The sequence below is a fragment of the Chiloscyllium plagiosum genome, chromosome 25 (assembly GCF_004010195.1).
Source record: "Chiloscyllium plagiosum isolate BGI_BamShark_2017 chromosome 25, ASM401019v2, whole genome shotgun sequence".
Classification (NCBI taxonomy): Eukaryota; Metazoa; Chordata; class Chondrichthyes; order Orectolobiformes; family Hemiscylliidae; genus Chiloscyllium; species Chiloscyllium plagiosum.
Genome location: NC_057734.1, coordinates 12,515,510 through 12,530,224, shown reverse-complemented (window position 1 = coordinate 12,530,224; position 14,715 = coordinate 12,515,510). Strand labels below are relative to the sequence as shown.

Sequence of the window (14,715 nt, the reverse complement as noted above, 5' to 3'; positions counted from 1 at the left end):
GCACAAGTTTTCAAAATGCTTTTCCTCTTTTTGTTGTCATCACATTCTGTCCATCCATTATTTATCTCTCTAGTGTTGACTTACTCACACTAAGGTTTCAGTACAAAGAAATAAACATTTATGCCTTGATGTATTTTATCAATTATTACTGAAGATATCAAAATGGAAGCATCCTCCTTGGTACCCCTCCACAGAAATATTCTCAGTGATAACACTTTTTTCTTGTCTACTGTCTGTCTTTTGAATGCTGTAAACAATGGGTCCTAGAGACTTGATATTTACAAAAAAGGTTCTTATGAGTGTATCAGTATTTGAGGAGTGCCTAGGCTGATACTTCAGTGAAACATTGAGGAGGCTTACATTGTCAGAAATTTCAGAGGAGATAAAACAAAATTATTTGTCTAGGTAGCTGTAAAAATTACTATGGCAATGTATGAATTGCAGTGACAGCATGGTGGCCTTACTTACATTTATACTCGAACAACATGTCGAAAACACAGTGCTGTTTTTAGGATTTTGTAATGTGCAAATTAGCAGCTGTATTTACTCACACAGAATGAGGTTAAACATCAGAAGTAATAAGTAATTGACTTAAGTGATTTGACACATCTGAATCTTTGAAAGCATGATTTAAATTCAAGTTAATTCTTTGTTTAATTACTTCTTGCCTGGTCTATGAGTTCTTAACTTTTCTGTTTCTTTTAAAGAGATGTACAGCACGGAAACAGACCCTTCAGTCCAGTTTGTCCATGACTAACAGATATCCTATATTAATCTAGTCCCATTTGCCAGTACTTGGCCCATATCCCTCTAAACCCTTCCTATTCATATACTCAACCAGATGCCTTTTAAATGTTGTAATTGTACTATCCTCCACCGCTTCCTCTGGCAGTTCATTCCATACATGCACCACCCTCTGCATGAGAAAGTTGCCCCTTCGGTCTCTTATGAATCTTTCCCTTCTCACCATAAACCGATGCCCTCTAGTTCTGGACTCCCCTACCCAAGGGAAAACACCTTGGCTATTTATCCTGTCCATGACCCTTATGATTTTATAAACCTCTATAAGGTCTGCCTCAGATTTTCTATTGTTATGGACCAGGCCAAACCCCCTCAAAACATTTCACGAAGGTAGCCCAGACCCTAACTTTGCTAGTTGTTTTAATCAGATGTAAGGTGGATATTCCAGAATAGATGCAGTTGATGAAACCACTTAGTTTTAAACAAAACAGAATTTATTTACAAGATTACCAAATGAAACACAAACAGAAAAGAACAGAATAGTGAATAACTTTACCTATCTGAAAACCCATCAGATCATCCAAACTTCATGATGTTGTTCCAAATATTTGCAACAATCCCGATAAACACCTCTTGGCACAAAAGGTAAAATCAAACAGTGTCTTACGGAGATCAACAGCCTCAAACTGCTTGACTGCTTTCGGTGAAAAGCCAGACTGCCAAACTCAAATCAAACCAGAGAAAAGCTGAGCTGGGAGAACTGGCCACTCCCCTTTCATCGTCCAAGTGTTTTTTATAAAACATTTGAAAGCCTTTTTGCCTCGGTGGTATCTGTTAGCTATAATCAAACTGGCCCTAAAACCTTTCAAACTTAGACTTTTTGGAGTTGATGTCTTTTATGACCTGTCTGGAAAAGAAAAAGGATACCATAACCTTATTAAAGGAGCATCGTCTTACCTCAAATCCTTAAAAATAAAGAACCATCAATATCCAAAGATGGCTTCATTTTAAAACCCCTTCATCTTGAACTGTTTGTACTCTATAACGCACATACATTACATTGACTATAAACATGCAAACACGCACTACTATGTTCTGTTTCAGTTGTTTTACTCCTGCCACTGAACGCCTCCATTTCTCAGTTGGCAATTATGTTTTCTTGACCTGCCACATGTACAATTTTAAAATTTAATTTAGCAACATGTTCCATCTGAATAGTCTGGCATTTTTGTCCTTAAATGTCTCCATGAACTTCAATGGGTTATGATCAGTGTATATCATTTGTCTCCGAAACATTACTGGTAACATAAACATTGAAATGTTTTAATGCCAACACCAAGCTCAAAGTCTCCTCAACTGTTGAATATTTCTGCTGATGAATGTTTAGTTCCTGGAGAAATACCCATTAAGTCTTTCTATCTTCTCGTCTTCCTGCAAGAGCATAGCATCGATGGCCATCTTGAAGGGCTTTGCGTAATTAGACATGGCTAATACTAGGGCAGTATCAACAGTTTTCAGCTGTCCAATACCTTCTGGCAGTCCGCTATCTACTGAAACTCCTTGCCTCTCTGGCAATTCAGTGATCTGAATCAGATCAACCCTTGATCTGATCGTATCTCTGTGGTTAGTGCATATTTAATGAAAAATTTGAGTAATTCCTCTACAATCGTTTAGCTGTGATATTGCATAATGGAATTGCGCTTGGAAATCTAGTGGACACATCCTTTATTGTTAACAATTATTGATTCCCACTTTTTATTTAAGGTCAGGGTCCTACGCAATCAATTAAGATTCTTGTGAAAGGTTCCTCAAATGCAGGGATAGGTATTAAAGGTGCAGGTTTTATTACAGCCTGTGGTTTTCCAATTACTTGACATGTACGATACGTCTGGCAAAATTTAACTGCATCCTTGTGCAGTCCAGGCCAGTATAAATATTCTTGTATTTTAGCTTGTGTTTTTCTCACTCCGAAATGATCCCTTGGAGGTAACTCATGAGCTACTCGCAACATCTCCTTTCTATAACCCACTGGCAGTATGACTTGATGAACTTCTACCCATTTCTCATCTGCCCGAATATGTGATGATCTCCATTTCCTCATTAAGACATCATTTTTAAGATAAACATTCAGGGATACATTTGGATTCTTTTTCTGTATATGCCTTTTCATCTTTCTGCAGTAACTCAGTTAATTTATCTGAGTTAAAAATGCCTACTTTGTCATCTATCTGTTCCTGGTTTGTGTTAACCCTCTGATCAAACAGGGTCATTCCACTTCCACTTTCTTATCTGTACTCTTCAATCTCCTCTGTTTCAATGGTGACTTTGTGACCTCATTACCACATAGTCAGGAAAAATCCCAGGATATGCGTCCTGTAATTGTTCAGTTGCCCGAGTTTCCACTGGCTTTTCAACCACAGTAGGCAGCAGTCCTACCTGTTAACCAGGTATATAATTAGCAAGGATAAATTATATTCCTGAAGCTGAGAGTTTGTTGAGTACTCCTACCACAACTTCTCCACTCTTCACTGGACACTCTAACCTCACGTTACATAATTGAGTGTTTCTTGTCTCACCATGAATTCCCATTACTAGCACCTTTTTCTGGCAGTAGTCCTTCAGAGGTACATATCAACTAATCTTTTTTCATCACAGATTAAGAGGATCCTGTATCTCTTAATATTGTAATCTCTTTACATGCTGCTCCTGGCCTACCAGAGTAAACTTTACCTTTGTAGCTATATGGTTTAAGATGATCTGATACTTCCTCCTTAACCAACCTGTAACCAGCTTGTACATTACGGTGCAGCTTTCTAGCCTCCACTGCGCTTTCTGTTACCACTCCAAAAACATTCTCTGGCTTATCTTGTTTTCCTACATCTGATTTCACATGGCCTACTTTGATGCAGTGAGAACACCAGAGCTTTTCAATTTCTCTTTTACCCTTCTAAGGTTTCCTTTTTAACCCAGTGGTAAGTTATCCTTGTGATCTTCACTGAGACCTACCTTTCCCTTTCCATGTGAGGATTTCTCCTTTCCCCTATTTCTATCTCTCTCAGATTGAAACTGATTTTGGAAGGCAAACTTCGATTTATGGGCCAGCTCATAATCATCAGCTAATCTTGCCATTCTAACTCTCTGCTCTTCCATGAGTTCTCACTGCTTCAGGAAGTAAATTTTTGAATTCCTCTAAAATAATTCTCTGAGTGTCATAAGTTTGCTCTATTTTTAATGCCCTCATCCACCTATCAAAATTACTTTATTTGAACGTTTCAAACTCTGTAGGCTTCTGGCACAAGTTCATGTGCACATAAGATGGCTTTCTTCATCACCTCACACTTCCCAGATATCTCTTCTGATAGTGATACAAATAACTCTACCGACAAGTTGTGTTTGGATCAACAAAACCCACATGGTCACTGGCCACCGCAATTATTTAGCCATCTTTTCAAATGAGGTGAAAAAGGCTTCCACATCCTTCTCATCAAATTTAGACAATGTTTGAATATACTTAAATAGTTTCTCACCATGGGTTTGCTCTTCCTCACTAACCTTATCTTCAGCCTTCATCTGCATCTTTTTAAGCTGACTTTCCTGTCAAAGTGCCAATTTCTGAAGTTTAAACTCTCTCTCTCTTGTTCTGCGAAAGCAATTTGTTCTTTTTCCTTTACTATTACTCAAATTCAAACTTTATCATTTCCTTGTCTTTTGTCTCCAACTCCAGCTCCTTTAATTATCAATTGAATTTTAGCGATCTCAAAAGATTCTGGTGGCATTTCCAGCAAATTTAAATGCTGAGCTATTGCTGGAATATCTCTCCTTTCACCACAAAAGGATGCAGCTCCAACTCCAGCTTGTCTGCTAATTCCAGCAGCTTGGCCTTAATTACCTTTTATAAAACCCCAATGTCACTTCTTCCAACCCCAGAAAACTCTTGGTGACTGAAAGAGTCATTGCTATCCCGAGCACTGTTTAAACCAATCAAATTTAACACCCAGAACAAAAGACACTTAACACCTACCACTCGCTGGCTTTGGGTCCAACAACCCTAATTCTAATTTGGAACTATACTTGGGATCCTGCAAAGACCCCCCCAATCTGTTGTTCTGGACCAGGCCAGAGCCCCTCAAAACACTTCAAGATATTAGCCCAGACCCTAACTTTGTTAGTTGTTTTAAGCAGGTAGAACACAGTTATTCTGGGAGGAATAAAGTTGGAAAAACCACGTGGTTTTAAACAAAACAGAATATCTTTACAAGATTACTAAATTAAACAAACAAAAAAGAGAACAGAATACATGAATAACAAATGTATGTAACAGATCATCCTAACTTAATGCTGCTTCCAAATACTTGTAACAATCCCAATAAACACCTCTCAACACAAAAGGTAAAATCAAACAGGGTCTTACAGGGGAGAGAGAGAGGTATCAGCGGCCTCAAACTGCCTGACTGCTTTCAGTGAATAGACAGACTGCCAAAACCAAATCAAACCAGGATAAAGGTGAGCTGGGAGAACTGGCCACTCTCATCGTACAAGTGTTTTATTTTAAAAATTCAAAAGCGTTTTGCCTGAGGCAATATCTGTTAGCTATAATCAGACCGGTCTAAAACCCTTCAAACTTAGACTTTTCAGAGTCAGTGTCTTTTACGACTCCTCTTATTTTAAAAAAAAAGCCAAGGACAACATAACTTTGCATAGTGTGATGATGCTGCTTCTTTAACAATCAGAAGATATCTATTGCTGCATAAATTTTAGACAAATTTGGACTTAAAATTTCAACAGCCTTATTGCCTCACTTAAGTTTTGGAGTGATCATTTTCTGTAACACACATTCCTGAAATCGTTTGCAAATAAATTAATGTATCTTTAGTGCTTGTTCAAATGTTTGAAATTTCAGTTTGAGTGAGTCAGCTGGAAACATTTCTTTGAACTTTTCTGGCTTAAATAAACTCCTGCATCATGACAATTGCAAACATTACTGGTTGCAGAGGACCATCACTAATGGAGTCTTGAAGACTACAGCCACCTGAGTGGACCTGTCAGATGGAGGAAACCAAAATGAACAAATAAACAACCCGAGCTCACTGTTGCCGATGAGCTATGCGCCTTCCCATAATGACATTGGCAGAAGTCACCATTACATTATGTTCAAAGCCATCCTCAGATCATGCAGAATGACACCACCACTGTAATAAGTTGGATAAGTCTGACAGTCCAAAACTGTTGCTATCATTATAGGATAAATGACAACCATTCGGTCCATTTAATCCATAGTGGTTCTCTGAGCAATTCAGTCCCATTTCTCCATTCTATCCCCGTGGGCTGGCAATTTAATTCCCTCAAGACTCTATCCGCTTTCCATTTGAAAGCGTTATTTATCTTTGTTTCTGCCATTCTCATAGGTAGAGTTCCAGGTCATTGATATTCAAATTGAAAAAAAAGTCTTCCTCATATTCCCCTGAAACTTGTGTCCAAAACCTTAATTCCATTCTATATGCCATCAACCAATGGGAAAAGCTTTTCTTTGTTTAGCTGTAAACCCATCTTATCTTGGACTTTTCCTATCAGATAGCTCTTTAACATTCTTTGCTCCAACGAGAACAACCCCAGCATGTCCAATCTAATCTTCCTTTCTAAATTTTCTTATCCTTGGAAATATTCTGACAAATCTGCTTTGTAACCTCTCGGGAACCTTCACACCTTTCCTAAAGAATGATGTCGATAACAGGACATAATATTCAGTTAAGGCAAAAACATACTTTATAAATGTTTAGTTCAACTTCCCTGCTTTTATACTTGGTATCTTTATATTTGAATGCCAAGATCCGAAATGCTTTGATGATTACTATCCCATTATATGCACCACCTTCAAAGGTCTGTGTATTTAAACTGTGCAGTAAAGTGCATGCTGCCTTTTCCTTATCCCTTCTGCTACCATGGATCAACTCAGTGTTCTCTGCTTCCATCTGCTACTTGTCTGTTCATTCCATTATCTTACCTATTACTTCTCAGTTGGTTGGAATCATCTTCTTTAGTATCATCTGCAAATTTTGAAATCTTACACTGTATTTCAATATCCAAGTCACTTATATAAAAGAAGAAATGGTTACAGCCTGGCCTTTGAGGAACACCTCAACATACTATCAGGTGGGTAGAGATGAGGAACAGTAGGATCAAGTCAATAGTGGGATTGGGGTCTCCAGGCCCTCTAACAGTAACCACAAATGTGGGATGCAGTATACAAGGCAGCAAAACACTGAATGCTGAAAATCAGAAACAAACAGAATGCTGGACAAACTCAGCAAGTTTGACAGCATCTATGCAGATTGAAACAGAATTAACCTTTTGAGTCTGATACAACTTCTTTGGAACTTATCATAAGGAAAAGGCAATCATTACTATGTGCATTAAAGTCACTTAGAAACTGGAAAGTCAAATGGGCAATAGCAACCTGGATGAGAAGTTCAAAGAATTATTTCAAGATCATTTCTTACAGCAGCATGTTTTGGAATTGATTGACCATTAGGCTATTTATATTTTGTAATGAGGGAAGTAATTAATGACTTCAGGGAAGGCATTCTAGATATTGGTGACGACAATATGATTGAATTTTATATTCCGCTTGAAAGGGAGAAGATTGGAGCTTAGACAAATATTTAGAAGTTAAACAAGGCAAAAATATGGGCGTGAAAAATGAGCTAGCTAAAGTGAGGTGACTTACTAATCCAGGGATAGATCAATAGAGGCGCAGTGGTTGCAATTTTGATTTAGTATTGTCACATACTGAGATAGTGAAAAATATTGTTTTGTCTGCTAACCAGACAAATTGTACTTATACAGTAACGCCTCGACATACGAACGACCCCGTTCATGAACAAATCGGTTTACGAACAGGATTGTTTGTAAAATTTTGCTTCAATGTACATACGAAATTCAAGATACGAACGCAAAAAGCCAGTGGTTTCATTGTAATTGTTCTGCTTTGCTATGCACGCTTTGAATATCCGAACAATGGGAAAATTGATTCAGTTCGCGAACTTTTCGGTTCGTGAACCGGGTCCCAGAACAGATTAAGTTCGTAAGTCGAGGCACTACTGTATAAGTACTTTAGATAATAGAACAGAATGCAGAATATAGAAATACAGCTGCAGAGAAAGATCAACCCTAATATATGAGAGGCCCATTCCTAAATTTGATCAGAGTACTCAGAATAAGTATATTCCTACAATATAGAAAAGTTCTAAAGGAGAACTCACCACCTGTGGTTAACTAGACAAGCTAAGCATCAAACTTAGGAAGAAGCACGTTGTTGGATGGTAGGACAGATGATCAATTAAAACAAAAGGAATGGCAGAGAACGACTAACAAGTTAATAAGGAGGAAGAAATTAGTGTGAGAGAGGAAGCTAGCTATAAATATAACAATTGGTAGCAAGTATTTCTACAGGTATTTAGAAAGTAAAGGCATCAGTGGCTGTCATCTTCTTTAATAACCACCAATACAAAGTACTAATTACGTAGTTGAAGGGTATATGACCTTCTTTGTTACCTCTGCCACTGAAGGTGGGTACATATCATGTTTTCACCCTGATTGTAAACAATATATTTCAAAAACTAAAATGGATTTCAAGAAAACATGGTAAGACAAGATATGGCCCATGGATGAACTGATTAATTTTCAGTACTGAGTCAGATCTGTGTCCTGAACTCTTAAGAACAATGAGCCAGCGTTGGAATTTGGGGTGAATTGACTTTTAGGTAATTTTGAATTGTTTGTTTTGGATTGTTGAAACTTATTGTGGAGCAATTTGTCATAATGGGAGTCGAATTTTTAGAGTTGTCTGTGAATTAGTCTGTAGCTATCTCAGTGAAATTAAAAGTCAATAGAAAGGTGCCTTTTTGTTTCCAATTTTGTAATTACAGAGCATCAAACAAGTATGAAAAAGATTCAAGGAAGAGCTAAGAAATTGTTAGTTTGATGGAGTGTGACCAGAGGTAGGCATTGAGTACTGTCTTCACTTGTTCTAATCAGTTTCACCCAACCTCTTATTACCCACTTACTGCTTCTCTGCTGGTAGAAAGTTTGTGGATTATTTTTAATTGCATTCTATTTTCACAATTAATATTTATTTTCTCTCTAAACATTTTGTCTTTGGCCCATTTCTTACTTGAAGTAGTCATCTGGCATGCATCAAACACTTTTTTTGTTTCATTATATGCCCTCTCTCATGCCATCCAGGCATTCTCTGACTTTAATTTTCCTGCCTTTCCCTCTTATAGAAATGTAGAGTCTGTACTGGAAACATTTGTACCTTATTATCACCTTATTGTTTATTGATTCTGTTTCACAATGTCTGTACGTCACTGGTTCAGAGATTGGGAATATTCTACCTAACCATAGTAAGAGTATGAACAGCAAAAGTGTTGCAGCAGTTGAAGGTTTTGCCCACCATATCCACATGGAACCAGAAATGAACAATAAATAGGGTTTTGGTTGACTGTCTTTTGGAATCAGTGAGTATTGATGTAAATGTAGAACTTTACTTTAGCATCACAGAAGTTTGAATTAAGTTGAGTTTCTGACCAGGCGGACCATTTGAAGAAAGGTTTAGCAAAATAATTTCTCGTTTTTCAGTTAGAAAAGCCAATAATTCCTAAAAGAAACTCACTGAAGTAAAGCAAGTTTAATTTTCTTTTAATGCAATTATTACATAATTCAGAAAAGTGAAAACTATAGTACCATTTTATTTCAAAGTATAAGTTAAAAGTTCTCATTAATTTACAAATCTGAAATGATTAGGATAGGTTTTATTGCCTGCCTCTCCTCCTCCATCTCTCCCCCAATGGAGTAGAAAGAGTTTCACATTATGCTACTGTCAGAACTATGTATGAAGATAGGTGTGTGGGCATTCACTTATGCAATCTGGCATGATCAAATGCTTCATTTACTGCTACAGTCTTTAAACAAAGCTCAAATGATTACTCAACATTTATGCCTACCCAAACCCCGCCATTGTCTCAACACCATCTGGCATTTTGAGTCAGTCTCAATATTTGCAGGTGCAGGCATGAAAAGTCTTAGAGGTGATACTCAGCATTAAGTTATTGTTAGCTAACTCAGCTGGAAATTGTGAGCATGCAATAATTGCTTAAGCATAGGATGAGATATGAAGCCAGGCCTCTCCCTACCTGTATGATCAAATAGTTTGCAATCACTATTTTGAGGCAACTAAGGATGGACAAAAAATGTAGCTTTGCTTGCATCCTTCCTGGTGCATCGGATGACATTGGTATCATCAGCACGGTGTGCACGGAATGGAAATAGCAACACATGTATTTTGTTTAAAATTCTAACTTTTGCTTGCCTGATGCTTGAGATGTTTAGTATGTTGCAGGCACAAGCTGGTTGTTTGCAATCATACAATACCCTATACAACAGAAGGCTCACTATAATGCAGTTCTGCTTCAGAACCAAGTCAATAAATGATACTTTGGCTTCTAAGACAAACTTTGTAAGGTTTGCATAAGAGGCTAATTCTCACTGAGCTAACAATGTTATAGTCTCATCTGCACACTAGATCTGGGATGAAAGAACTGCTGCCAGCCAAGGTGCTGAATGTTCAGTCAGATAATAAAAATATGGAGGAAATATATACTTTAAGAAAAGTCAGATTAACCTCATGGTTGTAACAGATTATTAAAGTGCTGCGAACCCGTTTCAATTGGCCCAAGACCAGTCTTCACTTCTCCTGTAGGGAAAGCTCTAATATTCGCTTCAGCATAGCTTCCTCTTCTCTCTGTCTTTCCTCCTGTTCCTCAAGTTCTTTGGCAGAAAGCTCCATGGCAATTTGTAATTGAGTGTTGTAACTAGAGTACGCATCCGTGGAATGAGATCCATGGGAACCCGTTGTAATGCCTTCATTGATTGCTCTAGAAAAGTCAAATCCACAGAAAAGGTGATAGGAAGACTTCAGGACAATTTCAACAAAATAATTCAATTAAATCAACATCTTTCCTCTTAGTCAATGTACTAATCAGAAAGATCCCAATTCCAAGTCTTAATCTCTCTTGCAGTACTCCTGTATTAGAGAAGCAGACGGTCAGTTATTAAAACTGCTGACAAAGGTGATACTGTTACTGTCTGGAATACCAATATCGATTATTAAAAAGGCGTAAACACTAACTCTCATACTGCTTTCTATTACCTCCTAAACCAAGTCTCAACCACCAAACATCAGGCTGTTTCCAGGTCTGTTGCTAACCTCAACTCCTGGAGATCTTCCCTCCATGGCTTCCCAAGTCAGTCCCCCAACAGTGTACTTCTACCAGCTTTCCAAATCCACCAACACAACTGTCATCATAGACGTCACTTCAGTCTGCTCCTGCTCCACTTAACTTCATGTTTCCAACCTTAATTCTTTTCTCTGCCCACCCACATTTGGTCATTTTTCTGGAACCCTATTTCTGTTTAATTATTGTTTCCTGTTCACAATGGACAGTTGATCTCTCTTCAGCCTCACTGCCCACCAAGATGGTCTGAGTGCTCTACACTTCCTCCTTGGAAAGAGGCCCAACAATCCTGATCAATCACTACCCTCTTCCATCTGGTGGTGCCGGTTCTCTAATTGAGCAATTTATGATTTATCTGTGGGCACACAAGTTAAAAGGTGTGGCGAGGATACCCACATGGGCCTTAGGTTATGCTGGTCTTTTGGTGGGGTATAAGAAATATTCATTGTTCTGGTCTTACTTTGGAGACCTCTCACCCAGAGCTGGGAAAAAAAAAGTCAAAGTCAAATGTTGCTTCTAATTTTTACCTTTCAATTTCACCTTCACCTGATCCATTTGACATTTCACTTCCTTTCCTTGACCTCATTTATCGCTCTTTCTGAGGCTAGGCTGTCCACTAATATTCACTACAAGCCCATTGAGTCATAAAGCTAGTTTCACTATACTTCCTCACATTCCCGTTCCAGTAAGGAGTTTCTCTGTCTGTGTCAAATCTACCTTGATGCTAGCTTCTACAAAGACTGTTCTAACATTCCTTCCTCAACTGTCTCCCCTCCCCACTCCACTGTGGATGACAATGCCATCAATTGTGTGTCACCCATTCCCCACAACTTTACCCTCACCTCCTTCCTCTCCATTCCAGAATACCAGGATAGAATAGAACATAGAACGGCTACAGCACAGTACAGGCTCTTCAGTCCTCGATGTTGTGCCGACCTTTTATCCTACTCGAAGATCAAACTATATACCCTTCATTTTACTATCATCCATGTGACTATCCAGGATGGCTTAAATGTGCCTAATGTACCTGACTCTACTACCACCGCTGGCTGTGCATGCCACACTACCGCCAATCTGTGTAAAGAACCTACCTCTGACACCTCCCCAAAACCTTCCTCCAATTATCTTTAAAATTATGTCACCTCATTATAATAATCTCCACCCTGGGAAATGGTCTCAGGTTTCTGCCTGTCATCATCTTGTACACCCCTATCAAGTCACTTTGCATCCTTCTTTGCTCCGATGAGAAAAGCCCTTGCTTCCTCAACCTTTTTTCATAAGGCATGCCCTCCAGTCCAGGGCAGCATCCTAGTAAATCTCTTCTGCACCCTCTCTATAGCTTCCACATCCTTCCTATAATGAGGCAACCAGAACTGACTGTAATATTCCAAGTGTGGTCTAACCAGGGCTGTATAAAGCTGCAGCATAACCCCACGGCTCTTAAGCTCAATCTCCCTGCTAATGAAAGCCAACACACCATACACCTACTTAACAACCCTAACAACTTGGATGGCAACTTTGAGGGATCTATGGACGTGGATCCTAAGATCCTTCCTTCTCCTTGCTGCCAAGAATCCTGCCTTTAACCCTGTATTCTGCATTCAAGTTCGACCTTCCAAAATGAATCACTTTACACTCTTCCAGGTTGAATTCCACCTGCTATTTTTCAGCCCAGCTCTGCATCCTGAAATGTCTTGTTGCAACCTACAACAGCCCTCTGCACTATCCACAACTCCATCAACCTTCATGTCATCAGGAAGAACAGAGATCCCAGAACAAATCCCTGCGGAACACCACTGGTATGATTCTCCAGGTCCTCACTTGCCATCCAACCAATCTCCACATTCAGAGGATCACCTGGGACCTACATTCTGGTGACACCCCAAAAAATCTTTCCTTCTCCTTTATCTCGGAGTCTACATTAGACTAGTGCTGGAAAAGCATAGCCGGTCAGACAGCATCCGAGAAACAGGAAAATCTACGCTTCGGGTAAAAGCCATTCCTGATGAAGGGTTTTTGCCCCAAACGTCGACTTTCCTGCTCCTCGGATGCTGCCTGACCGGCTGTGCTTTTCCAGCACCACTCTAATCTCGACTCTGATCTCCAGCATCTGCAGTCCTCACTTTTGCCCTGTTATCTCTGTGATACTGTTTTCTACTTCTATCAATCCCCAAACCTCATCCCCTTCCTATACATTTACAGGAGGTAGCAGCTGCCCCTTTATCATTATCTACTCACTGTCCAAGTTCCCACATACTCCTTTCTAGCAATTTACTTGTACTTCTTTTAATATAGTTTCTGTATTGGCTGTTCACAGTGTGGTCTCTTCCACAATCGGGGAGATCAAACACAGACAGGGTGACAACTTTGCTCAGTTTGCTAGCATGGCAGTGACCTGGTCACTTGTCATTTCAATTCATCATCCTGCCCTTGTGCTCAAATTTCTGTCCTTGATCTGCTAGGTTCCAGTGAAAACCAATGCAAGCTGGAGAACCAGCATCCCATCTTCCAATTAGGAATGTTATGCAACCTTCTAAATTCATTGAGTTCCACAAGATGGAACATGTTCTTTCTTCAGAACATGAACTCTGTCCTTCATTCTTCCGCCCCTTCCCTCAAAGCGCCAATCCATATGTTGATCTCCACAGATATCACCAGACATGAAACATTAACTCTCCACAATAGTGCAACACCTGCTGAGTTTCTCTGACAACTTCTGTTTTTGATTCTGAATATTACTCTAGTGCTTTAATGTTCGGCTCGGTCTGAAAGCTACCTCAAAGTAAAATATTGCAGATCTGGAAATCTGAAATGAAAGCTGAAAGTGCTGGAGAAACTCAGCTGGTTTGGGAACATTTGTGGAAAGTTAATGTTTCAAGTCTATTATGATCCTTTTTCAGAACTTTGTTGCTGCCAGATCTGCTGAGTTTCTCAAGCACTTTGTTTTTAACATTGACCTTTATCTTGTTATTAACACCTATTTCAGACCAATGCTTTGTTCTGTACTGTTGCCCTTTGTCTTTTTGTGCCATGATAGCTTTGGTATTTCATCTTTTCCACCCACCTTGTATCAAGGTTTTTCAATGACATGAAAACCATTATATTTTTATCCCTCTCTTCAGTTCCAAAGAAGGTTGATATTGAAAAAAAAACAAATTGCTGGAAAAACTCAACAGGATTCCGGGTAATCAAAGATGGAAGACAGGAAACATTTCTGGCTATAACCGCTGCTCCTTTGAGGTATTTTAGGTGTTGGAGGTGATTTCCTCGAATTCCAGGAGCAGCAATTACTGTCTTATATGCTGTTGCATTGTTTTGGAACTTTGGAAAAAAAAGTCAAAACAACAGCAGATTTAAAAGGGAGAAGAACATACAAATGAAGCAGGCCAGTGCAGGAGGGAGGGAGGGGGAGGGAGAGAGAGAGAGAGAGAGAGAGAGAGAGAGAAACTGACACAGCAGTGCTGAATGAATTAGTGTATCGCTGGACATCAGAGTACGTCTGGGAACATTTAAACTGTGAAATTCACAACTGATCTTGGAGGAACTGTTTGGGCGAAGTTCACAGCACAGAATCAGGTAAGTTAATTGTTGTTTTAAGTCTGTCCAAGAGAAAGGCTGTATTAATGAGTATAGTGGGTTCTTTCTTGATTATATGTTTTTGGAGATAAGTCTCTTGATTAAA

At 39.0% G+C, this 14,715-nt stretch overlaps 1 protein-coding gene across 3 annotated transcripts in view; it reads right to left on the bottom strand.

Moving 5' to 3' along the window:
• Positions 1-1,393: 1,393 nt before the first annotated feature.
• Positions 1,394-14,715, bottom strand: part of ankrd13a (ankyrin repeat domain 13A) — a 61,136-nt gene continuing 47,814 nt past the window's right edge. Inside the window, exons 15-16 of one of the 3 annotated variants that reach the window (XM_043715518.1) lie at positions 10,457-10,673; positions 1,394-1,648 (exon numbers count right to left, since the gene is read on the bottom strand). In XM_043715518.1, the coding sequence (XP_043571453.1) occupies positions 10,484-10,673 (190 nt within the window). In that variant the 3' untranslated portion in view covers positions 1,394-1,648; positions 10,457-10,483. Of the gene's footprint in view, positions 1,649-9,422; positions 10,674-14,715 lie in introns of those variants that run through there. The other 2 variants (XM_043715519.1, XM_043715517.1) reach the window with 2 other exon arrangements.